Below are 27,981 nucleotides of genomic sequence, written 5' to 3'. Positions count from 1 at the left end.
ATAGGATCTCTGAAATAGGTTTATTTGACTCCTCTTATTACCTTTAAACTTCTGCATTTTTCTGGCCATTGAGTACTGCTAAAATATTTATAGGGCCTTAAGATCTGTGTATATTTAGTAGTTTGGAAAGATTACTTATTTAGGAAGTAAGCATAATTGGATGGCTCTCTTTATTAGTTTCAATAGTTACAGATTATCATTTATGGTATTTAAAGCCAGTACTAGAATTATTTTTAGGAATTCTTAACTTGAGCTCAGTTATAATAGTGTGCCTTATAACCACTTTATTTCCAGTTAATTTTATTCAGGAAAATGGACATACTGGGTTAAAATTTTATTTTTATAATGTAAAAATAGAATGAAAAAGTTAAAAAGTTTCATTTGAGTTAGGTTTAGTTTACTTGACTTGCCATGTAAAAGAGGAAATTTAACAGAAATATGACAGAAAAATGAATGAGAAGAGGAGAACATGAGATATGTGAGAACATTTTCTTATTCCTCATTTCTCACAGTTGTCGTCTTTCACTCTTCTTTTCAACCTGAAGGGCCAAGTGAACATAAGGAAATATGTTTTATCCATTTTCTCTTTTTTATCACTTGAAATTAGTATATACATTTGTATATTTCATTTTGACAATGCTCTGTTTTTATAAGGTGTTATGTACGTGCTAAAATTTACAGATGCAGATGATGCTATAATATAGATTGATGTTGATGAATATTTTTCTATTAAAAAGTCCCATTTCTGTTTGCATTAGTTTATTTTCTATCTAGGTTGAAATAAGTATATTTAGAACAGTGAAGTAATTACCTCTGGAATAGAAAATAGCCCAAATTACTATTACCAAATTGAAAAACAATTATATTCATAAATGAGATGCATGTTGATATTTTCTGATTAAAAACATGGTTTTGTGGGTTTTATACTAATAATTATAGTTTTTATGCTGGAAAACCACTTAGAAGTTATTGCGCTTGATGTATCCTAGTGATATGCAATGTTAAAACAAAGAGAAAACATGCTGAAATATCATATGGAAGTATTGAGAATTTTGCTAGAGTCTATTAACTTTGGTTTAATTATACTGTTGTTCTTAAGTTCATAGCGTTTTGTAGCAATATCAAAAACTCACTTTGTCAGTCAATAGCTCAATCATTTACTTTTGCTTGGAAGATTGTAAATTAAGCAGCTTTCCTTCTTAAAAGCTGAATTTGGCATTTGTAAACTGTAATATATTTTCTTTGAAAATTAAAACTTCTTAAATTATTTGTTTCTATATAGGATATGTTTTCAGTTTTCTCATTTTGAAAATGACGCCAGATAATGTAGATTCTCATGTTTAATTTGTAATGCTATATGAATGAATATTCTAGTGCTTTTGCCACATGAGTTTTAAATGTTAATAAAACTTGTTAAATTTTTTTTTTTAAACTTGTTAAATTAATTCAGTGTTTAGCAGAGCTCAGTCCAGCAAGTATCTGAATAACTATCATGTTGAAATCATAAAATGACCAAGCCATAATCCCTGCTTTTGCCCTCAAGTGGCATTTATAGTTCAGGAGGCAGAATAAGAGAAGATAGGCATTACATTGAATGTGATAAGCATTCATACAGAAATAGAAATAAATTGATAGGGGAAGGAAGAAGGTTAAAATGAGAGAGATGTCACGTCCAAGTCAAAGTTCTTTATTGTGATGGTGATATTTAATATGGGCCTGAAAGTGTAGGCTTAATTTCTGTTGGCTCAGGGAGAAGGGAGTGTGCTTCAAGCAGAGGAAATAACAAAAGGAAAGGTACCGGAAAAGAAAAATATAGTTTCTTTAGAAAATGGCAGATAGTCCAATTTGTTAGGGGCCATGGATACATATAGGACAGGATTTCTATCTTCTAATGGCCTAAATCAGAAGTCTCAGAGATTTGGCCTGGGACCCTTCATTTCTAACAAACCTCCCAAGTAACGTTATACATCAAATTTGAGAACCACTGATACACAACCCAAGGTGTAATACTTGTTGTTTTTAGATGACAGTAGGACAAATACTCTAATACTTATATATGTGTGTATATTCATAATAGAAAAGTATAGCTGGCTTATTAAACATGTGATTTCCTCCTTATCATTGACTTGTGCAAGACTGTTTGAGTCAAAATTCTGAAAAGAGGGACTTCCTTGGTGGTCTAGTGACTAAGACTCTGCACGCTCCCATTGCAGGGGGCCTGAGTTCAATGTCTCGTTGGGGAACTAGATCCCATGTGCCACACCTAAGACTAAGTGCAGCCAAATAAATTAATTAGGTAAAAAAATAAAATTCTGAAAAGAAAAATGTTCATTAATTGTAATAGAGATGACATGTATAGTGAAAATAAGGAAACACTATAGTAAATAGTAAAGGAGGTTGGAATAATATTGTAGAGAGTTTTGAATGCCAGGCTGAAGAAGTTTGTACTTTTACAATATGTTGACATTATTAGACTAATTTTTAAAAATGTCAAGCATACAGAAATACAGAGGATGGCATAATAAATACCCATGTGCTATCATTAAGCTTATGGAAAAATAAAGCCCTCATATATTATTGAAGTGTATTACTGTTCCCCAATCTTATTCCCTTATTTCCTTCCAAGTGGCAGCCGCTATCCTAAATTAGTGTAAATTAGTATACTTGATATATCCATAAACAAAATATACTATTTTCTATGTTCTTAAACTTCTTGCCTGGAAAATCCCATGAACAGAAAAGCCTGGTAGACTACAGTCCATGGGATCACAAAGAGTCGGACACGACTAAGTGACTTCACGACGACGAAACTTGTCATTAATTATATATTTATATAAAAAAGTATTTATCCTTTTGCAACTTGCTTTTTCATTTGACTGACTTGGAGATTTTTTCTGTTCATGTTGGTCTAGCTGATTCATTTAAACTGCAAAAGAGTAATACTTTTTACAAATCTGTCACTTCAGTCACTCAGTTGTGTCCGACTCTTTGCGACCCCATGGACTGTAACACCCCAGGCTTCCCTGTTTATCATCAACTCCCGGAACTTGCTCAAACTCATGTCCATAGAGTCGGTGATACCATCCAACCATCTCATCTTCTGTTGTCCCCTTCTCCTCCTGCCTTCAGTCTTTCCCAGCATCAGGGTCTTTTCCATTGAGTCAGTTTTTTGCATCAGGTGGCCAAAGTATTTGAGTTTTAGCTTTAGCATCAGTCCTTCCAATGAATATTCAGGACTGATTTCCTTTAGGATTGACTGGTTGGATCTCCTTGCAGTCCAAGGGACTCTCAAAAGTCTTCTCCAAAGCCACAGTTCAAAAGCATCATTTCTTCAGCAGGTTTCTTTACAGTCCAACTCTCACATCCATACATTGTGTTGCTTGCTGCTGCTAAGTCGCTTCAGTTGTGTGCAACTCTGTGGAACCCCATAGACAGCAGCCCACCAGGCTCTGCCGTCCCTGGGATTCTCCAGGCAAGAACACTGGAGTGGGTTTCCAGTTCCTTCTCCAATGCATGAAAGTGAAAAGTGAAAGTGAAGTTGCTCAGTCATGTCCGACTCTTAGCAACCCCATGGACTGCAGCCTACCAGGCTCCTCCGTCCATGGGATTTTCCAGACAAGAGTACTGGAATGGGTTGCCATTGCCTTCTCCACATCCATACATGACTACTGGAAAAATCATAGCTTTGACTAAACGAACCTTGTTGGCAAAGTGATGTCTCTGCTTTTTAATATGCTGTCTAGGTTGGTCATAGCATTTCTTCTAAGGAGCAAACATCTCTTAATTTCATGGCTACAGTCACCATCTGCAGTGATTTTGGAGCCCAAAAAAATAAAGTTTGTCACTGTTTCCATTGTTTCCCCATCTATTTCCCATGAAGTGATGGGACCAGATGCCATGATCTTTGTTTTTTGAATATTGAGTTTTAAGCTAACTTTTTCACTCCCCTCTTTCACTTTCATCAAGAGGCTCTTAGTTTTTTTTTGCTTTCTGCCATAGGGCAGTGTCATCTGTGTATCTGAGGTTATTGATATTTCTCCTGGCAATCTTGATTCCAGCTTGTGCTTCATCCAGGCTGGCATTTTCCATGATGTACTCTGCATATAAGTTAAATAAACTGGGTGACAATAGATAGCCTTGATGAACTCCTTTCCCAATAAACCAGTCTGTTGTTCCATATGTAGTTCTAACTGTTGGCTTCCTGACCTACATACAGATTTCTCAGGAGGCAGGTCAGGTGGTCTGGTATTCCCATCTCTTTAAGAATTTTCCATTTTGTTATGATCCACATAGTCAAAGGTTTTGGCATAGTCAATAAAGCAGAAGTAGATGTTTTTCTGGAACTTTCTTGCTTTTCCTGTGAACCAACAGATGTTGGCAATTTGATCTCTGGTTCCTCTGCCTTTTCTAAATCCAGCTTGAATATCTGGAAGTTCATGGTTCAGGTACTGTTGAAGCCTGTCTTGGAGAATTTTGAGCATTACTCAGTATTACATTTTACAATATAATACATTTAAAAAAATTTTTTTTGAATTTTTGAAGTATAGTTGATTTACACTGTTAGATTAATTTCTGCTATATAGTTATAAATATGTATTCTCAGTTATATGTACATATATTCATTTTCATGTTATTTTCTATTGTTTTATCATGATATATTGAATATAGTTTCCTATGCTATTCAATAGGACCTTGTTGTTTATCTATTTATTTAAGTATAGATGTTGAATGTCTTTTCATATGCCTATTGGCCATCTCTATGTCTTCTTTAAAGAAGTAACTATTTAGGTCTCCTTCCCATTTTTTGATTGTGTGGTTTTTTATTTTTTTAATATGGAGTTGTATGAGACGTTTGTATATTTTAGATATTAATCCATTGTCAGTTGCATCATTTGCAAATATTTTCTCCTATTCTGTAGGTTGTGTTTTATTTTTCTTGATGGTTTCCTTTGATGTGCAAAAGTTTGTAAGTTTGTTTAGGTCCCATTTGTTTATTTTTGCTTTTCTTTCTTTTTCCTTGGGAAACTGATCCAAGAAAATACTACTATATTTATGTCCAAGAAGGTTTTGCCTGTGTTTTCTTCCAGGATTTTATGTTGCCATGTCTTATATTTAAGTCTTTTCAGACATTTGGAGTTTATTTTGTATATGGTATGAGGAAGTATTCTAATTTCATTGATTTATAATGAGGCTATCCAGCTTTCCCAACACTACCTGCTGAAGAAACCATCTTTTCCCCATTCTTGCCTCCTTTGTTGTAGATTAATTGACTGTAGCTGTCTGGGTTTATTTCTGGGTTCTTGCTTCTGTTTCATTCATCTGTATGTCTTTTTTTTTTCTTTCCCCAAGTACCATGTTATTCTGATTACTGTAGCTTTGCAGTATTGTCTGAGTTCTGGGAGAATTTGCCTCCGGCCTTGTTCTTTTTCCTGAGGATTGCTTTTACGGGGTCTCTTGTCGTTCCATATAAATGTTAGGATTATTTGTTCTAGTTCTGTGGTAAATGCCTTGGGTAATTTGTTAAGGATTACATTAAGTCTGTCAATTCCTTTGGGTAGTACGCCTATTTAAACCATATTAATTCTTCTAATCCAAGAGCATGCAATCAGTTTGTTCTTTATATCTGAGTCTGTTTCTGTTTTGTTTGTTCATTTGTTTAGTTTTATAGATTCCATGTGTAAGTGAAATCATGCAGATACTGGTTTTCTCTGACTGACTTATTTCACTTAGTGTAATACCCTCTAGGTCCATGTTGTCTCTAATGGCAAGATTTGATTCTTTTTTTTGTGTGACTGAGTAGTATTCAACTGTGTGTGTGTGTGTATGTGTGTGTGTCTGTGTGTAAAACATCTACTTTATTCAGTCATCTATCAGTGGACATCTAGGTTGCCTTCGTATCTTGGCTCTTGTAAATAGTGCTGTGATGAATATAGGGGTACCTATATCTTTTTAAATTAGTGTTTTCATTTTCTTTGAGTAAATACCCTTAATTAGAATTGCTGGATTGTGTAGTAGTTTGAGTTTTAGTTTTTTGAGGAACTTCATAACTTTTCCATACTGCCTGCAGCAATTTACATTCCCATCATTAGTGCGTGAAGGTACCCTTTTCTCCACATCCTCACTAGCACTTATTTTGTCCTTTTGGTAACAGGCATTCTGATAGGTATGTAGTAATAGCTCATTATGGTTTGCTTTGCATCTCCCCAATGATTAGAGAAGTTAAGTATCTTTCCGTGTGCTTGTTGGGCATCTGTGTGTTACCATTGGAAAAATGTTTATTTTCATCTTCTGCTCATTTTCTAATCAGGTTGTCTGTATTTTGATATTGAGTTATATGAGTCTTTTTTATATAGTTTGGATTTTAACCCCTTATCAGGCATGTAATTTGCAAATATTTTCTCCCATTTAGTAGATTGTCTTTTAATTTTTTTGATGGTTTCCTTTGCTGTGCAGAAGCTTTTTAGTTTGTTATAGTTCCACTTTAAAAATTTTTGCTTTTGTTGCGTTGGGGTGTTAAAGATTAAAAAATCATCACCAAGACTCATGTCAAGGAGCTTGCTACCTGTTTTCTTCTGGATGTTTATGGTTTCATTTAAGTCTTTCATCCATTTTCAGTTTATATTTGCATATGGTGTGACAAAGTAGTCTGATTCTTTTACATGTGGCTGTCCAGTATTCCCAATACCATTTATTGAAGAGGACTTTTTTCTGCCATTGTGTATTGTTGTTTCCTTTGTCTTAGATTAATGAAGCATATGAGTTTATTTCTGGGCTCTTTATTCTGTTCCATTGATTTGTTTTTGTGCCAGTACCATACTGATTGATTACTATAGCTTTGTAGTATAGTTTGAAATAAGGGAGCTTGAAACTTCCAGCTTTGTTCTTCATTCTCAAGAATCTCTCTGGATATTTGGGGTCTTTTGTGATTTCATACAAATTTTAGAATTGTTTGTTTCCTTTATGCAAAAAATGCCATTGGTATTTTGATAGAGATTACATTGACTGCAGATTGCTTTCAGTAGTATTTTAATAATATTGAGTCTTCCAGTTCAGTTGTCTTCTTTAGTTTCTTTTGTCATGTTTTCAGAGTACAGGTCTTTCACCTTCTTGGTTAAATTTATTCCTAGGTATATTGTTCTTTTTGATGCAGTTGTAAATGAGATTTTCTTCATTTCTCTTTTTGATAATTTGTTATTAGTGTACAAAAATGCAAAAAAAAGAAAACTGGAAAAACATAAATATTTGGAGGTTAAACAGTGTGCTACTAAACAATCAAGAAGTCAATGAAGATATCAAAGAGAAAGTTTTTTTAAGAACCTTGAGACAAATAAAAATGAGAACACAACTTTCCAGAATCTGTAGACACAGCAAAAGCAGTTCTAAGAGGGAAGTTCATAGTTATAGAGGCCTACCTCAAGAAACAAGAAAAATCTCAAATAAACAATCTAATTTTATATTTCAGGGAACTAGGAAAAAAAGAACTAACAAAACCCAAAGTAGTAGAATGCAAGAAATAATAACGATGAGAGCAGAAATAAATGAAAGAGATTTTAAAAGCAATAGAAAAAAGATTAATGAAACTAAATGTTGGTTCTTTGAAATGATAAACAAAATTGACAATGTCCAGCCAGACTCATCAAGATAAGAGAACCCAAATAAATAAAATTGGAAATGAAGAGGAAAAATTGCAACCAATACCATAGTAATACAAAAGATCATAAGAGAATACTATGAACAATTATATGTCAACAAATTGGACAACCTAAAGGAAATGGATAAATTTCTATAAACATACACTCTTCTAAGACCAAATCATGAAGAAATAGAAAATCTGAATAGATCAATTGCTAATAATGAAGTTCAATCATTAATTAAAAAAAAAAAATCTCCCAGCAAAATCTAGTTCCAGATGGCTTAACAGATGAATTCTACCAAACATTTAGAGAAGCATTAATTCCTGTCCTTCTGAAATTATTCCAAAAAATTGAAGAGAAATGAACATTGGCTAGCATTAACCTAATACCAAATCCAGACAAAGACACTACAAAAAGAGAAAGGGGTGCATATAGCCAGTATCCCTGATGAACTCCTCAAATAAAACATAGACAGTAAGCACTTGCTGTTAGTCTTAGCAATGTTTTTTTTTTTTTTAAATATATCTCCTCGGGCAAGGGCAACAGAAGCAAAAATAAACAAATGAGACCATATTAAACCAAAAAGTTAATGCATAGCAAAACCATCAGCAAAATGAAAAGGCACCCTATGGAATGGGAGAAAATATTTGCAAATGATATATCTGATAAGCAGTTGATATCTAAATATTTAAAGCACTCGTACAACTAAACAGCAAACAAAACAAAAAACTCTATTTAAAAATGGACAGGAGACTTGAATAAACATTTTTCTAAAGAAGACATACGGATGGCTAACAAGCATATGTAAAGATGCTTAACATCACAAATTATCAGGGAAATGCAAAATCACAATAATTTACCATCTTACACACATACACTAGATGGTTAAAATTACAAAGACAATAACAAGGGTTGGTGAAGATGTGGAGAAAAGGAAACTGTCATGCACTGGTGATGGTAATATAAAGTAATACAGCTGCCATGAGAAATAGCATGAAGATTCCTCAGAAAACTAAAAATAGAACTGCGATACAATCCAGCAATACCACTTCTGGGTATTTATCTGAACAAAATGTAAATCCTAATTTAAGAAGAAATATGTTGACTCTCAATATTATGTTACTTTTGGGTATATAGTGTATTCAATTTTCTTCTTATAATTGATTTCTTGTTTTATACTGTTGTTGGTTATGGTTGAAAATGATGTTTGGTATGATTTTAATCTTCTTAAGTTTATTGAGACTTGTTTTCTGACCTAACATGTGATCTATCTTATAGAATGTTCCATGTGCATTTGAAAAGAATGAGTGTTCTGCTGTTTCTGACTGGAATGTCCTGTATATATTTATATTGAGTCCATCTGGTCTAATGTGTCATTTAAGGCTGATGTTTCTTTATTGATTTTTCTGTCTGGATGATCTGTCCTTTGATATAAGTGGACTATGAAAGTCCCCTATTATTGTTGTATTGCTGTCTATTTCTTCGTTTATTTACGTTAATATTTGCTTTATATATTTTGGTGTTCCTATGTTGGGTGCATGGGCTTCCCAGGTGGCTCATTGGTAAGGAATCCACCTGCCAATGAAGGAGGCTCAGAAATGGGTTCAATCCCTGGTTTGGGAAGATCCCTGGAGGGGGAAATGGCAACCCACCTCCATATTCTTGCCTGGATAATCCCATGGACAGAGAAGTCTGGTGAGCTGCTGTCCATGGGGTCATGAAGTGTCACATGACTGCGACTGAGTGTGCACACACCATGTTGGTGCTTAAATGTTTACAAAATGGTGTATCCTCTTATAGGATTGAACCTTTTATTGTTATAATTCTTTGTGTTTTGTTAATAGTTTTTGTTTTGAAGTTTAATTTGTCTAAGTATTGCTATCCTAGCTTTTTTGTTTCCATTTTCATGGTATATCTTTTTCCATCTCTTCACTTCAATCAGTGTCTTTAGGTTTGAAGTGAGTGTCTTGTAGGCGGCATATGTATTTGCATTTCTTTCTCACTTTCTTTTGTATATTTACTTTTTTTCCTTTGTGCTTACTGTGAGATTCACATATAACATTCTCTCTATATAGCAGTCTCTTTTAAGTTGATAGTAACTTAATTTGAACACATTCATTTTGACTCCATGTTTGATATTTTTGCTGACATATTTTACATCTTATTATTTTATGTATCCCTTGACTAATTATTGGGCTTCCCTGGTGGCTCAGACGGTAAAGTGTCTGCCTGCAATGTGGGAGACCTGGGTTCAATTCCTGGCTCGGGAAGATCCCCTGGAGAAGGAAATGGCAATCCACTCCAGCATTCTTGCCTGGAAAATCCCATGGATGGAGGAGCCTGATAGGCTACAGTCCATGGGGTCACAAAAAGTCAGATATGACTGAGCAACTTCACTTTGACTAATTATTACATTTTTAAAGTTTTTGTACTGCTTTTGTCTTTTACCATTTGTACTTGCTTTATAAGTGACTGATTTACTACCTTTATCATTTATTTATCTCTTCCACTGAGATTTTTACTTTTATATGCTTTCTTATTAATTAGTGCTTTTCTTTTTAACTTAGAGAAGTCCCTTTAGCATTTTTTGTAGCGTTTGAGTGGTGATAAACTTTTTAGCCTTATTTATTTGTAAAACTCTTAATCTGTCCTTCAATTTTGAACGATAAGTTTGCTGGGTAGAGAATTCTTAGTTGGCAGTTTTTTCCTCTGTGCACTTTGAATATGTCATACCACTCTTTTCCTGGCCTGTGAAGTTTCTGCTGAAAATCTGCTCATTGCATTATGGGCTTTCCCTGGTACAAAATAAGTTGCCATTCTCTTTCTGCTTTTAAGATTCTCTTTTTATCCTTAACTTTTACCATTATAATGTGGCTGGTATGTTTTCCTTTGGGTTCATCTTATTTGAAATTCTCTGGGCTTCTTAGACCTGGGTATCTGTGTCCTTTCCCCAATTATGGAAATTTTCAGACATTATTCAAATAACTTTTTGGTCCTTTCTCTCTGTCTTCTCCTTCTGAGATCACTATAATCGAAACAGTATTCTGCTTGATATTGTCCCGAAAGTCCCTTAAGAGATCCTGTCTTTTAATTATTTTTTCATATCGCCACTCTGTCTGGATGTTTTCCATTGTTTTGTCTTCCAGATTGGTGTTTGTTTTAAAGCCATTCTGCTCTTGAACGCCTCTAGTGTATTTTTCAGTTGTTGCAACTTCTGTTTGGTACTTTCTTATATTTTCTGTCTTTTTTTGAAATTCTCATTTTGCTCATGCATTCTTCTCCTGAGATCATAGGCTCTTTATGATCATTGTTTTGAACTCTTTATCAGATAGGTTGCTTACCTCTGTTTAATGAAGGTTTTGAGGGAGGGATTTGCTTTGTTCTTTGGTTTGGAACATATTCCTGTGTCTCCTCGTTTTGCCTGTCTGTTTGTCTGTATGTATTAGCTACAATGGCTGCCTCTGTCTGAAGGAGTGATCTTATATAGGAGCTGTACTGTGTGGCTCAGAAATGCACTCTCCCCTGGTCACCAGTCTCAGGTACTCTGTGGGAGTCCTCTGTGTGGGCTGTGTGCCTGCCAGATGTGATACGGCTGAGGCTGCTGTGTGGGGAGGGTTGGGCTCAGGGCCCTTGCCTGGCCTGATTGTGGCTTGGCCATTGTGCAGGGAGGGCAGAACATAAATTGCTTACCTACCCCAGTTGTGGCTCAGTGTCTGCATGGTGTAGGTAAGGATTAGTTAAAGTTTTGTATTTGTGAGGGGTGGGTGGAGTTCAAGGCACTTTCCTGGCCCTTTTGTGGGTCAGCTGTTGCATGGGTATGGTGGGGTTGGGGGGTTTGCCTAGCCATCTTGTGCCTTGACTGCTCTGCACCAGGGCAGGACTCAGGGTGCTCACCTATCCTGGCTCTTTTTGGAGTACCACCTGGTTTATTCTTGATATACCTGTGTTGTTTAGAGCATACTGAGACCTGTCAGTGTTTCAAGGGGAGGAACCTCATTTAACACCTAATTTCAGGCTGACGGGGTGCCAGACCCTCAGTTAGTTCAGTTCAGTCACTCAGTTGTGTCCAACTCTTTGCGACCCCATGAATTGCAGCACACCAGGCCTCCCTGTCCATCACCAACTCCCAGAGTTCACTCAAACTTACGTCCATCGAGTCGGTGATGCCATCCAGCCATCTCACCTTCTGTTGTCCCCTTCTTCTCCTGCCCCCAATCCCTCCCAGCATCAGAGTCTTTTCCAATGAGTCAACTCTTCGCATGAGGTGGCCAAAGTACTGGAGTTTCAGCTTTAGCATCATTCCTTCCAAAGAACACCCAGGACTGATCTCCTTTAGAATGGACTGGTTGGATCTCCTTGCAGTCCGAGGGACTCTCAAGAGTCTTCTCCAACACCACACTTCAAAAGCATCAATTCTTTGGCGCTCAGCCTTCTTCACAGTCCAACTCTCACATCCATACATGACTACTGGAAAAACCATAGCCTTGACTAGACAGACCTTTGTTGGCAAAGTAATGTCTCTGCTTTTGAATATACTATCTAGGTTCAGTCAGCAGCTTTTAAAATTTTGGGAACGCATGTACACCCGTGGTGGATTCATGTCAATGTATGGCAAAACCAATACAGAATTGTAAAGTAAAATAAAAAATAAATTAAAAATAAAGTAAAATATGCAGCTAAATGCAGTTTTGGGTCTGGGTCTTGTTCTGATGGGTGGGGCCATGCTCAGTAAATCTTTAATCCAATTTTCTGTTGATGGGCAGGGCTGTGTTCCCTCCCTGTTGTTTGAGCTGAGGCCAAACTATAAAGTGAGAAAGTGAAAGTGAAGTCACCTGACTCTTTGAGGTCCATGGACTGTAGTCTACCAGGCTTCTCTGTCCATGGGATTTTGCAGGCAAGAATACTGGAGTGTGTTGCCATTTCTTCTCCAGAGGATCTTCCTGACCCAGGGGTCAATCCCAGGTCTTCTGCATTGCAGGCAGACGCTTTAACCTCTGAGCCACCAGGGGCCAAACTACAGTGGAGGTAATGAAGATAATGGCAACCTCCTTCAAGAGGTCCCATGCATGCACTGCTGCACTCAGTGCCCCCCACCCTTCAGCAGTCCACCGCTGACCCTTGCCTCTGCTGGAGACTCCTGGACACTCACAGGCAAGTCTGGGTCAGTCTCTTGCACGGACACTGCTTCTTTCTCCTGGATCAATCTCTCCCGTCAGGAAGCTTCCATAAGCCTCTTATCCTTATCCATCAGAGGGCAGACAGAATGAAAACCACAATCACAGAAAACTAACCCCAAACTGAATACATAGACCACAGCCTTGTCTAACTCAATGAAACTAAGCCATGCCCTGTAGGGCCACCCAAGACAGACGAGTTATGGTGGAAAGTTCTGACAAAACGAGTCCACTGGAGAAGGGAATGGCAAACCACTTCAGTATTCTTGCCTTGAGAACCCCATGAACAGTATGAAAAGGCAAAAAGATAAGACACTGAAAGATGAACTCCCCAGGTCAGTAAGTGCCCCATATGCTACTGGAGATCAGTGGAGAAACAACTCCAGAAAGAATGAAGAGATGGAGTGAAAGCAAAAACAACATCCAGTTGTGGATGTGACTGGTGATAGAAGCAAGGTCCGATGCTATAAAGAGCAATATTGCATAGGAACCTAGAATGTTAGGTCCATGAATTAAAGCAAACTGGAAGTGGTCAAACAGGAGATGGCAGGAGTGAACATTGACATTTTAGGAATCAGTGAACTAAAATGGACTGAAATGGGTGAATTTAACTCAGATGATTGTTATATCTACTAGTATCGGCAATAATCGCTTAGAAGAAATGAAGGAGCCATCATCGTCAACGAGAGAGTCCAAAATGCAGTTCTTGGATGCAGTCTCAAAAACAACAGAATGTCTGTTCGTTTCCAAAGCAAACCATTCAATATCACAGTAATCCAAGTCTATGCCCTGACCAGTAATGCTGAAGAAGCTGAAGCTGAATGGGTCTGTGAAGACCTACAAGACCTTCTAGAACTAACACCCCCCAAAGATGTCCTTTTCATTATAGGGGACTGGAATGCAAAAGTAGGAAGTCAAGAGATACCTGGAGTAACAGGTAAATTTGGCCTTGAGGTACAAAATGAAGCAGGTAAAAGGCTAATAGAGTTTTGCCAAGAAAATGCACTGGTCATAGCAAACACCCTCTTCCAACAACACAAGAAAGACTCTACACATGGACATCACCAGGTGGTTGATACCAAAATCAGATTGATTATATTCTTTGCAGCCAAAGATGGGGAGGCTCTATACAGTCAGCAAAAACAAGACCAAGAGCTGACTGTGGCTCAGATCATGAACTCCTTGCTGCCAAATTCAGACTTAAATTGAAGAAAGTGGGGAAAGCCACTAGACCATTCAGGTATGACCTAAATCAAATCCGTTAGGATTATACAGTGAAAGTGATACATAGATTCACGGGTTTAGGTCTGATAGAGTGCCTAAAGAACTGTGGACGGAGGTTCATGACATTGTACAGGAAGCAGTGATCAAGACCATCCCTAAGAAAAAGAAATGCAAAAAGGCAAAATGGTTGTCTAAAGAGGCCTTGCAAATAACTGAGAAAAGAAGAGAAGCTAAAGGCAAAGGAGAAAAAGAAAGATATGCCCGTTTGAATGCAGAGTTCTAGCGCATAGCAAGGAGAGACAAGAAAGCCTTCCTCAGTAATCAATGCAAAGAAATGGAGGAAAACAACAGAATGGGAAAGACTAGAGATCTCTTCAAGAAAATTAGAGGTACCAGGGAAGCATTTCATGCAAAGTGAAAGTGAAAGTGAAGTCGCTCAGTCGTGTCTAACTCTTTGCGACCTGTGGACTGTAGCCCACCAAGCTCCTCCGTCCATGGGATTCTCCAGGCAAGAATACTGGAGTGGGTTGCCATTTCCTTCTCCAGGGTATCTTCCTGACCCAGGGATCAAACCCAGGTCTCCCCACATTGCAGGCAGACGCTTTAACCTCTGCAGGGAAGCCCTTAAATACAAGAATACAGTCTCTCAGAAAACCTCCTATAGAGACACAGAACTTCAGATCCAAGTACTAACATCAAAGATTTCAAGGGAGGAAAGGAAGCCAGGTTGAAAGAAGAAGGGGGAGGAGGTGGGAGAGGAGGGGTGAAAGGGGTGCCCTTACAGACGTCTCCTGCCACCTACAGATACCCAGGCGTTATGGGACTTTTCCCTGGGCCTCCAGAGAAGGGAGGACTGGAACTCAGCCCTACCAGAAATCAGACCAGACCAGAACCAGAATTCGAGTTCTCTGCCAAGAGGCGATGATCAGTGATGATTTATATGGGCTCAATAAAGGTCAGAAATGGTATGGACCTAACAGAAGCAGAAGATATTAAGAAGAGGTGGCAAGAATACACAAGGATTATCCAGAAAAGATCTTCATGACCCAGATAACCATGATGGTGTAATCATTTACCTAGAGTCAGACATCCTGGAATATGAAGTCAAGTGGGCCTTAGGAAGCATCACTATGAACAAAGCTAGTGGAGGTGATGGAATTCCAGTTGAGCTGTTTCAAATCCTGAAAGATGATGCTATGAAAGTGCTGCATTCAGTATGCCAGCAAATTTGGAAAACTCAGCAATGTCCCCAGAACTGGAAATGGTCAGTTTTCATTCCATCCCAAAGAAAGGCAATGCCAAAGAATGTTCAAACTACTGCACAATTGTACTCATCTCACATGCTAGCAAAATAATGCTCAAAATCCTCCAAGGCAGGCTTCAACAATACATGAACTGTGAACTTCCAGATGTTCAAGCTGGATTTAGAAAAGGCAGAGGAACCAGAGATCAAATTGCCAACATCCACTGGATCATTGAAAAAGCAAGAGACTTCCAGAAAAACATCTACTTCTGCTTTATTGATTATGTCAAAGCCTTTGACTGTGTGGATCACAACAAACTGTGAAAATTTTTTAAAGAGATGGGAATGCCAAACCACCTGATCTGCCTCCTGAGAAATCTGTATGCTGGTTAAAAAGCAGCAGTTAGAACTGGACATGGAACAACAGACTGGTTCCAAATTGGGAAAAAAGTACATCAAGGCTGTATACTGTCACCCTGCTTATTTAACTTATATGCAGAGTACATCATGAGAAATGCCAGCCTGGATGAAGCACAAGCTGGAATCAAGATTGAGGGGATCAGTATCAGTAACCTCAGATGCACAGATGACACCACCTTTTGGCAGAAAGCAAAGAAGTAAAGAGCCTCTTGATGAAAGTGAAAGAGGAGTGAAAAAGTTGGCTTAAAACTTAACATTCAGAAAACTAAGATAATGGCATCTGGTCCCATCGTTTCATGGCAAATAGATGGGGAAACAATGGAAACAGTGACAGACTTTATTCTTCTAGGCTCCAAAATCACTGCAAATGGTGACTGCAGCCATGAAATTAAAAGACGCTTGCTCCTTGGGAGAAAACTTATGGCCAACCTAGACAGCATATTAATAAGCAGAGACATTACTTTGCCAACAAAGGTCTGTCTAGTCAAAGCTATGGTTTTTCCAGTAGTCATGGATGGATGTGAGAGTTGGACTATAAAGAAAGCTGAGCGCCAAAGAATTGATGCTTTTGAAGTGTGGTGTTAGAGAAGACTCTTGAGAGTCCCTTGGACTACAAGGAGATCCATCCAGTCCATCCTAAAGGAAATCAGTCCTGGGTGTTCATTGGAAGGACTGATGCTGAAGCTGAAACTCCAATACTTTGGCCACCTGATGCAAAGAGCTGACTCGTTTGATGACCCTGATGCTGGGAAAGATTGAAGGCAGGAGGAGAAGGGGACGACAGAGAATGAGATGGTTGGATGGCATCACCAACTTGATGGACATGTATTTGAGCAAGCTCTGGGAGTTGGTGATGGACAGGGAAGCCTGGTGTGTTGCAGTCCATGGGGTTGCAAAGAGTCAGACATAACTGAGCAACTGAACTGATGCAGTTTTGTAGGGCCATAGTCAGTAACTGCTGGGCTCCAGACCAGGAGATTTGATGGTGTCCACTGGATGACAGTTACAAAAAGGGGGGCCCTTGACAGTGTTTAAGCTCCATCATGGTGAGTCTTGCTGAACTGTAGTGAGGCTACAGGAGTGCTCAGGGATGGTGTCTCCCTTCCTAATTTCCCTGGGAGTGCCTCCTTTGCCTGTATATTTGAGGGTTACTAAAGCCTGTCCCTTGGGATGAAGCTCTAGCTAAGTAAATAGGCCTTTTTACAGGAAGACAGGGTAGTAGTGTTCAGTCTTCTCTCTATGTAGTATCCTGGTGGTGGTGGCCTGTGCAGAACTGTGTGCGTGTGTGTTAGTCGCTCAGTCGTGACCAACTCTTTGTGACCCCATGAACTGTCGCCCACGAGGCTCCTGTGTCCATGGAATTCTCCAGGCAAGTATACTAGAGTGGATTTCCATTCCCTTCTCCAGAGGGTCTTCTCGAACCAGGGATCAAACCCTGGTCTCCTGCACTGCAAGCAGATTCTTTACTGTTTGAGCTACAAGGAAGTGTCTAGTAATATTTATTTCCTTGAAGCCTGTTTTTTGTGTTTTATTGTCATATAGTTTAACCCTATGCACATTTTAAATTCCACATGGTGTTATTTTTTAAATAGTCAGTGTTATCCTTTGTGATGCCCTTCAGTCTTTCCTGCATTAATTTCCCTCTGGGATTATTTTACTTCTTTCTGAACAGTTCCTTTACTGTTTCTTTTGTGCTATTTGCTGGTGATAAATTCCCTCAGTTCTTGTTTAATACATTTTATTTTGTCTTTATTAAAAATTGGAATAATTCCATCCTTATAGAAACATTGTAAATATAATACAAATAATTTTTTTTCTGAGCTGTTTGAAAGTTACCGACGTGAAGCCCCATACTCTTGAATAATTGTGCAGTTCCTACGTTCCCTTATCTGACTACTGTGAAAATGAAAGTGTTAGTCACTCAATCATATCTGACTCTTTCTGACCCCATTGACTAGCCACTGGGCTCCTCTGTCCATGGAATTCTCCAGGTAAAAATACTGGAGTAGGTTGCTGTTTCCTTCTCCAGGGGATCTTCCTGACCCAGAGATTGAACCCAGGTCTCCTGCTTTGCAGGCAGATTCTTTACTGACTGAGCCACTGACCAAACAACAGCAGCAACAATATAATGTTGCTCACTAATCACATGGTATACTATGATCACATTTCTTTTCTCTCTAAATTTTATTTTCTTGGAGTAAATACTACCTCTCCCCTTTTTATTTCCTTTGCACATACTGAGTTGTTGTTTGTTGTTGTTTAGTCACTAAGTCGTGACCGACTCTTTGTGACCCCATGGGCTGTGGCCCACCAGGCTCCTCTGTCCGTGGGATATCCCAGGCAGGAATTCTGAAGTGGGTTCCCATTTCCTTCTCCAGGGGATATTCCTGGTCCAGGATTGAACCCATGTTTCCTGCACTGTAGATTAATTTGTTTTACCACTGAGCCACCTGGGAATCCCATACTGACTGATATTTCTTTTAATTTTTTACTCATATCTGTCAAGTACCTAGCAGCAAATTTTTCATGAATATAAATGTAAGAAAATATATCATTTTCTTCTTTCCTTCTTTTTTCTGGAGACTTTTCTCTCTCAGTTTTCTCTTGGCTGCAGTCTTCTTTCTTCTCTAGATTTGACACAGAATTGTCTGTTTGGAACTTCCTAATGCTGCCTTTCTGCATTGGATCCCCTATCTTCTGAATCTTTATTTAGTTTAATCCCTTGTTTTGCTGAAGCATGGGCTTCCCTGATAGCTCAGTTGGTAAAGAATCCGCCTGCAATGCAGGAGACCTCAGTTTGATTCCTGGGTTGGAAAGATCTGCTAGAGAAGGGATAGGCTACCCACTCCAGTATTCTTGGGCTTCCCTTGTGGCTCAGCTGTTAAAGAATCCACCTGCAATGTGGGAGACCTGGGTTCGATCCCTGGGTTGGGAAGATCCCCTGGAGAAGGGAAAGGCTACCCATTCCAGTATTCTGGCCTGGAGAATTCCATGGACTGTACAGTCCATGGGGTCACAAAGAGTCGGACGCGACTGGGCAACTTTCACTTTCATTTTGCTGAAGCATAGTTTCTAGTATAAAAGCATGCTTTCAAAGAAAAGTATGAGTAGATGACAAAGTTTTTGAATTCTTGCATGTCTGACCATCTTTATCTTTTCATTTATTGATATTATATAGAATTCTAGAATGGAATAATCCCCTGCCTCCTGCCCCACCAAACGTTAGAGACATTGCTCTGCTCCCTTCTAGCATCCAGTGTTGCAGTTGAGAAGCTTAATGTCACTGTGATTGTTTTCCTCTGAATGTAAACATTTTTTCCTCTCTGAAAGTTTTCAGATTTGAATCCTGACTCCACCATCTCATGACTGTACACCTCTGGCCTCACTGGTTAACCTCTCTGTGCATCAGTGTTCTCATGGAATGAAAATAATAATAGCTACCTCTCAGTAGCATCATTATGAAGATTAAATGATTACTAGATTAGTACTCTGTAGGTACTATATAATGTGTTAGCTATTACTAATTATCCTTAGTATTCTAAAACTTCATTCTGTGTCCTGGTTTATTCCTTTTCCTTGATTGTTTCCTTCCAGTCTGAGAAGAAAATTTTTTTAAAAAATAGATATAACATTATTTCCTATCTTTTGTTTTTCTTCATTCTTTCTTTCTGGAATTTTTATTATATGGTTGTTGGACCCTCTGAATTGTCCTCTGATTCTCCTGTATTTTTTTCCTTTTGTTTTCTTTGTCTTTATCTTTTTGTATTAGGGGATTTTCTCCATCTTTTAATGCTTTTGTTCTCAAATTTCAATCATGATATTTACATTTCTAGGAGTTATTTATATTTTTCTATTACTCATTCCTCATAGCATTCTTTCATTTTTTAATGGGTGTATTATTTTCTCTTCTCCCCCAAGGAAATTAATTATAGTAATTTTGAAATTTTTGTCCATTTCCTTTGCTTTTTATGTTCCCTTCCTTTTAGATCCTTTTTTGTTTGGTTGGTTTTCTATTTTTTGTTTTAATCTTCCAATTTTCCATTTGATGCTTTCCTCCAAATGCCTGGTGATCTTCTGTGTCTGTTTATACTTGAAAGTGGGGCACTAAAGAGCTGAGTAGATGTTCCCTGTGTTTGAGTATGGCTTTTTAGCTGGTGACCTTCATACTAAGGTGATCAGGTGATGAGCCTTACATTTTACTAGGTGACCCCCAAATGTTATTAAGTGGTAATCTTTTCTCTAGGGTTGTTTTATTTTTTCAGAGAAAAAATCTTCCATCTCTCTGTAGAATGTATGTTGCCTCTCTGTGCTCCCAGTGAAGAATGCTGAGGTCCCTATGGTTTAGTATTTTAGACTGTCACTTAATCCCTCAACTTTTGTATTCATCACTCAGCCGGGTATATTAGAGTACATGTATTTATTTGATTTTTCTAATATAAGTCTTTATTTCCTTGTATGTAGATGGTTAGTTCCTGGTGGCTCAGATGGTGAAGAATCCGTCTGCAGTGTGGGAGACCTGGGTTTGATCCCTGGGTTGGGAAGATCCCCTGGAGGAGGACATGGCAACCCACTCCAGTATTCTTGCCTTGGGAATCCCCATGGACAGAGGAGCCTGGCAGGCTGCAGTTCATGGGGTAGCAAAGAGTCAGACACGACTGAGTGACTGAACACAGTAAGGGCTAAAAGTTCAACTACAGGGATTTAAGGAAATGGCAACCCACTCCAGTGTTCTTGCCTGGAGAATCCCAGGGATGGCGGAGCCTGGTGGGCTGCTGTCTGAGGTTGCACAGAGTCGGACACGACTGAAGTGACTTAGCAGCAGCAGCAGCAGCAGTGAGGGAACAGAATGGAATTATCATCACATGCACATTTAACTTACTTCAGTTCAATGATATGTATTTGTCCATGTGTACTTTTTATTTCATATTGTGCATTGCTGTATACCACACTGTACTGTACACTTATACATGTTACTAAACATGGTTGTATACACAGAATTATGCATAACACCCTTTAAATAATTTAAAGACTTTTTGAAGGTAATTTTTTACTATATTTGATTTTCACATTAAGACCTGATTTAGAACCTAACCCCTACATAATATTTACCTCCATCATGGTCAGCATGGACCACATAGGTACAGACTGCTGTGTGCTGGGTCTGATTTGACATGTGTGGTGGCAGAGACTTGCAGAAAAGGTTCTGGGGCTAGGGAGAAAGAGTCATCTGGTTCTCATTCTGTTCTTACTTTACAACTACTAGCTTTATGATGGAAGAAATTACTTGATTTTTGTCCTCCAGGTTTTTCCTTTGTAAATTCTGAAACCCATTAATTTAGCACATAGGAAAAACTATATGAAATATTTGACCTCTTAAAAAGACATTTATGATTTGCCTTTTCAACAATCAAGCCTCTTCAGTGTATCTTTAGCTGTCTTATTAAACTAGGACCGAAGACTTGCCTGTTCTAAAGTTATTGTTGAGTAAACTACTGAACTACTTTAGAAATATAGCTATGGGATAGTAAATCCAGTTAGCTTAAGTTAAAAAAAAACACCAAAAACAGAAACTTGGTTTTCTCCTCACTGTATGAGAAATACATATTAGAAATTTTGGAAGATAAAAGTATATAAAAAATCACCATTAAGTCTTTCATTCAGAGATAACTGTTAATATTTTGTTGTATTTTCTTCAAACTTCTTAAAGTACATGTTTAAAATTATTTTAACAAAACTGAGATTAAACTTTATACCTAGTGTTATATGCTATTTTTCCTTTACCATTATATAATAGTTATTTCTCTAAGTTATTAAATAACTTTCATTATCTTTATTTTGTATATTATCTCAATTGATATACCCAAGTCATATAGGTAACCTAATGTGGAATTTTTTTGGTGTAGATTTTATATTATCCATTATGGAGGGACCTTAATGTTTTGACAGTGCATCCTATTTTGTAGTAAAAAAAGAAAACTAAACTTTTCCCTTCTCATAGATGTTCAAGTCAATGATTATTCTTTAAGAAAATCTGAAAAATTCTTGATATGGTACTTAGAACTTTGAAAGGCTTGTTGATAAGGCAGTGTCTCAGTAATTCATTTTCAGTTTATCTCTTTTTGCTGTTGCTGTTATGTCATCTTGGGAAAAACAGTTTAAATCCTTTGGGTTTCAATTTTTCCTTTTATAAAATGAGAATAAGCTAGATAATTTAAATCTCCATTGGCGTTTTATTTTTATTTGTCCTAAATTTACTTCTTCCTATCATATCATATTTATATTTGTTAGATTATCACTTAACATTGCTCAACTCAATTGTGTGTGTGTGTATGTAAAAATGCATATGTGTGTCTGTGTATATATAGAGAGAATCACACAGTATATAGTGTATTTAGTAATTTTCTCCTGTTTGGGTGTACCACAGTTTATCCACTCATCTATTGAAGGACATCTTTGTTGTTTCCAAGTTTTGGCAATTATGGATAAAGCCACCAAAAACATTGCGTGCAAGTTTTTTTATGGTATAAGATTTAAACTTATCTAAATTAACCGAATTTTCATTTACACATTTTTTTCAATTTATTTTTCATCTTCTAGTCTTTAAAAATGTTTAAATGTAGAAAAGTTAGAAAATATAATTCTCAGAGCCTGAATCAATATATATGTATAATGAGGCCTTATAAAATTTTATTAATTTTAGGATGCTATCAGTTTTATACCATAATTTATGTGTCACTGAAGAACAAAGAAAACAACCCATGATAAGGAAAAAGGGACCCAATTAAAAAGCTAGGACACTGAAAGGCTACAACCTAGGTAAATATAAAATTAAAAGGGAAATAAACTTTCCCACAGAAAAGGACAGAAAAGAAACTTCCACTTCTCAACCTTGGCACTGAGTGGAGGGAGTTAAAAAGAACTTCCCTGAGAATTTGAACTGTAAGCCAGTACTGATTCAGGTTTTCAGTCTGAATTCATGCTGCAGTATTGTCCAAAACCGGAGAAGGCAATGGCACCCCACTCCAGTACTCTTGTCTGGAAAGTCCCATGGACGGAGGAGCCTGGTAGGCTGCAGTCCATGGGGTTGCTAAGAGTCGGGCATGACTGAGCGACTTCACTTTCACTTTTCACTGTCATGCATTGGAGAAGGAAATGGCAACCCACTCCAGTATTTTTGCCTGGAGAATCCCAGGGACAGAGGAGCCTAGTGGGCTGCTGTCTATGGGGTCGCACAGAGTCGGACACGACTGAAGCGACTTAGCAGCAGCAGCAATGAGGCCTTACATTGCAAGTGGGTTTGCAAAAGTAGGTACATTTTATAATTAAAGGACTGGGAGTTCCTTTCAAACGTTTTGCCTTGGGGCACAGATTTGAATTTTAGTTAATGTACAACTAATAAACCTAAATGACTTAATTCTTGATTTTAAAAGAAAAGATGAAGAGATGATAATGTTAGCTCTGTTATGTTGAATTAAAAATGATGCAATGATACCTGCCTATTATTAGATACTGGACTTTTACAAGTGACATTAAATGAATATAAAATGATAACAATTTTGGCTTGTATTCCAACCATTGGCTGGAGGTGAAAGATGCCTGATCAGATGCCAGCTCCCTCTGTCTCTTTTTCATTTCTACATTTTTGCCCTTCTCTCTCCCATTTTTTTAGAATATAAATTAAATTTGAGAATAAAAAGTAGGAGCACAATATGAATTTATAGGATCAGATTTTCATCACATCTGGCTTTTTAAGTCATTGATTGTTTTTAAATGGTTCATTTTCACTGTTAGAAAATGTATTTCATTAACTGTCTTATTGAAATATTTTAAATTTAACATTGTATCGTATCCTAGGGCTACATATTTATTTTAGCCTTGTTTCAGGAGAATCTGTAAATGTAATATATAAGAATTTGATGAGCCTTCATTTGGATATCAACATTTGAGAGAATTTAGTTTTTGCTCCTAAGATTATCCTTAAACAAGTTATATTTAATTGATCATGATTAATGATGTATAAATACTATTGATATTTTTTCAGCATTCTTTGTAACCCACATACATTTTTCAGAATCCTTCTTATAAGCCCTGATTACCTATAGAAATGTTTATTTCTCTAAAAACATCCTTCACTCAAAAATGTTTATTCACTTCTAAATTAAAATTGTTTTAATATTTAAATAGACTTTAACAGAAAGACTTAAATTGTTTAGAATGAGTTAATTGGCTTGTCAGTGAATCCCAAATTGACAGAGGTTATATAAAGGTTGTTGGTGTTCCCACAAAATTCCAGGTATTACTTATTTTACTTCCATATTATATAACATAACTTTAAAAGGTAATATGTAAAGTATGGATTATTGCAGTATATACAAACACTGTTTTTGTATTGACTAGATTATTGCAGAAATATATCTTTTTAAATGGAAGTTTTTAAAAAGACCAAACTTATATTTTGGTCTTTTAAATAAAGCTTGTTTATTTTAAAAAATAACTTTTCATTGCTGTTTGTCATCCTAACTTTTCTCTGAGGTAAGGAGATTGGATATCTTTTGCCCACTTGTATAAATGAGGTATGGGGAGGGAGGTGGGAGGGGGTCTCAGGATGGGGAACATGTGTACACCCATGGCGGATTCATGTTGATGTATGGCAAAACCAATACAATATTGTAAAGTAATTAGCCTCCAATTAAAATAAATAAATTTATATTTTTTAAAAAGAAAAAAATAAAAATAAAAAATGAATACCTAAAAAAAAATAGATGAGGTAGAGTGATTTTTCAAAAGTCACATCAAAGTAAGTTGTAGAATTGAGATTAGAGTGGATCTTTTTGACTTAGTTTAATTTTTTTTCTGCATTATGGTACTAAACAGTCATTCACAGTATTTTGCCATAATCAGTGATACCGTTTTGTTTCACTGTCTGTTACAGAAGATAAATCTTAACTCACTAGGAGCTCTTCAAACAATGTGACCAGAAGACTTTACTTTGGGGGGCTTGGGGTCGGAATGATAATATACTTGATTTTTGATGGTCTAATCCTAATGAGGAAGTAGGTATTTAGCTGTAAATAAACAGTACAGTAAGTACTGGTCAACTTTTGTCTTTTAGCCAGAACAGTGAAGCAGTAGCATTGGATAAATGTAAATGGGAGAAGCTAACAGGAGCTGTTCAGGGCTAGAACTTTAGATTTCATCATGTGGTCCTACTGTGCACTATTGCATCCAATAAAGGATTCTTCTGTACTTTCTGTTACAGATGCTGAAAATTTCTTCTAAGGAAAAATATCCCTTATTTACTTTTGTAAATAGTCATTCCAGAGACTATGATTTTACATCTACTACAACCAATGAAGAAGACCTTTTCTCAGAGGATGAAAAGAAAAGAATAAAAAGATTTAGCACAGAAGAGTTTGTCTTGCTGTAAAGATTAGCATATTTGTGCTTGATGAGAAGAAATCCTTTGAAGGTGGAAAAATGAAGAGAAACAAGTACATTTAAAACTGGTTTATATTCACCAGTATCTTAATTTTATATGTTCTTTTAAACAAAAGAGCATTTGAAAATACACACATTTTAAAGATATTTTTCTGAAAGAGAAATGATTTACTGAATCCTGATTTCTAATAAATATTAAGTGATTCTGACCACATTCCTATTTCCCTGAAGTTCTCCTAATGATAAATCTACCTTAACTGCAAGTCTTTCAGTCTTCAAATTCTTCCACTGGGATCCACTATTCTCCTGAAGGTTTTGTGCTATTGGGCCCCCCAAATGGCATTACCCAATAGTTTCAAAAGCTCCAGTTTATACTAATCACCAGAAGACCAGAGAATGAATCTTAAGTGCTGCCTAAGCTCCCTGATATTAATGCAACCAAAGGACACTTTTGGATGTATCTTGATACATTAAATAATAATTTTTAGCTGTGATATGATACAATTATATGAGAATTTTGAGTTAATACTTAACAGTATGATTCTATAACGGTTCCTTATTTTGCCTGCTGTTAGCCTTCTCTGAGGAATAAAGGTAAAGTTTTGGTTTCCCCACAGATTTAAAGGTTATATTATTAATAATAACTACATCTAATCAAAGCAGATAAAGGCAAAATTGTTTGTTTCCCTTCTCAAAAATGAAATTTATGGAAACTTGACTTATTATACAGTTTTGAAATCTAAAGATAAGTACCAAGAAAGCTGTCACTAGGTGTTCTTCTATGTGATTTTTGCTATTTGTATAAATCAGTGTAGTGGTATTTAGAACTGAGACCATCTATAAGGTAAATCTGCCTTAAGTGTATTATGTATTATTAAAGGCAAATTTGTAATAATAAAAATATGAGTTACTATTGAGTCAGGTTTATAAAGTAAGTACTTTAATAAAGACATAAGAACATAAAATGCCTTTGTTTTGGTTTTAATGGGATTATTTTAATCCTTTCACTTGAAAAATCATTGTCTCAAATGAATCCTGTTTATTTATAATGAAGGCAAATACTGTTGCTTTGAAAGCAAAATATTAACTTATTTTATGAAGCTTCCATGTTTTAGTGTGAAAAGGTGACTCATAAAGACATACAATTCTGTATCATTTAAACTCATTGATTTTTTTTTTTCCATCAGGAAGCCTGTTTGTTGGGTTTAGAGCTGCATCCAAAACTGAAACAGAGAGTGGGCAGATAGACTGCTTTGGTATGCCCGATGAGAGAGACCAGGTTTGGCATTTCCCAGTGAAGATAGTTATTGAATTGAAAAAACAATCAGAAATCTAAAATTTTCCTTTATCCTAGGTGAAATCTGGACAAGTTAAGTCTAGTACTGATTTTCCTAGTATGCAAAAGTAGTATAGGTTCAAGAAGCCAGTGGTACACCCAATTTTATACAGTGCAGCTTTATACACGACTTTATATACTACAGTTCCTTCATCTAAAGTATTGCAGTTGGTTATTCCTACGTACCTGCAGTGGTCACAGGATTCTATCAATATAAGAAACACATCAGATGAGAGCACCATATCTTCAAATGAATCAGAACTGATTGTAAGTGTCCTCTTACAATAACTATATACAAGCTTAGACTTAGAGGATAGCATTCTGTTATTGTCACAGCATATTTGGGGATCATTTTTAAGTAGGAATTGGAATGAGACAAAATTACACTTGGACGAAGTCGAGGTGAGAGGAGGCAGAAACTTCCTTTACATTGAATTATATTGAGGATACTCAGAATATTGCACAGACAAGACAGGTTTTAAAACACAATCATTCCCATGTCTGAGAATAAATGGCTAGGATCAGCAATTATCAGAATAATATATGCATAAAAAGCATTCAACCAATATGTATGAATGAATGCATGCATTCTTGGCAGTTAAGAGATAGACTTTTGGATATATCTTACTTGTTAATAATAGAAAAATCAGCTTCAGCTAAGGACCAGCCAAAAGTTGGGCTAATCTTTTATTGGAAAGGCAGCAACAGGACTACATTGTTAGAATAGATGTTTCAGACTTTGAACACAGATTTCATTTCAAGTTCTGACAGCCAGTAAACTCAGTCAGTAAAGCTATTGGATGATCTCTTTCAGCCTGGAATAAAAAGAAAGTAAAAAAGTACAAAATTCTAAGATGGGTATTCTGTTAGAATTATGACAGAAGGATCCTCCATTTGGACCTCAATATTAAGATACTAGATTTTACCATTAACATTTCAGAAATGAATTTTTAAAATATTTGATGTGACTTTTTGGTGGTGAAGATTTCTTTACTCTCTTCTTCTTAAAATTTGACACTTTGAATCCCCTTTTGTCAGTGTATTAACTGGCAACAGGCAATCTTGAGAGTCATCATTTGTTGAATGACTGAATGGAAAGATCCTTTATAGTGTAAGTCTATCCAAAAGAATTTCCCTGAGGTATCCATTTTTCTGATTTTACATTAAACCAACCCCATTAAATTTGTATTAGTGAGAAGACAACTTCAGAGAATTAAAATTTAGGTCACTTTTCTGTTCATTAACCTGTGTACTTAGTTGCTTCAGTCATATCTGACTCTGGGACCCCATGGACTGTAGCCTGCCAGGCTCTTCTGTCCATGGCGATTCTCCAGGCAAGAATACTGGAGTGGGTTGCCATACCCTCCTTCAGGGGAACTTCCAGACCCAGGGATTGAACCAGGTCTTCTGCCTTGCAGGCAGATTCTTTACCAGCTGAGCCACCAGGGAAGCCCAAGAGTACTACAGTGGGTAGCCTATCCCTTCTCCAGGAGAACTTCCCGACCCAGGAAT

General features: G+C 36.9%; 1 protein-coding gene across 8 annotated transcripts in view; it reads left to right on the top strand.

Moving 5' to 3' along the window:
- Nucleotides 1-26,098, top strand: part of ATG4C (autophagy related 4C cysteine peptidase) — a 102,025-nt gene extending 75,927 nt beyond the window's left edge. For 6 of the 8 annotated variants that reach the window (XM_040232696.1, XM_040232694.1, XM_040232697.1 and 3 more), the window contains one exon: nt 24,955-26,050. In XM_040232696.1, the coding sequence (XP_040088630.1) occupies nt 24,955-25,122 (168 nt within the window). In that variant the 3' untranslated portion in view covers nt 25,123-26,050. Of the gene's footprint in view, nt 1-24,954 lie in introns of all 8 variants that reach the window. The other 2 variants (XR_005719561.1, XM_040232692.1) reach the window with 1 other exon arrangement.
- Nucleotides 26,099-27,981: the final 1,883 nt, after the last annotated feature.

The sequence above is a fragment of the Oryx dammah genome, unplaced genomic scaffold (assembly GCF_014754425.2).
Source record: "Oryx dammah isolate SB20612 unplaced genomic scaffold, SCBI_Odam_1.1 HiC_scaffold_28, whole genome shotgun sequence".
Taxonomy (NCBI): domain Eukaryota; kingdom Metazoa; phylum Chordata; class Mammalia; order Artiodactyla; family Bovidae; genus Oryx; species Oryx dammah.
Note: the sequence above shows the minus strand (reverse complement) of the source record. Positions and strands in the feature narration are given on the sequence as shown.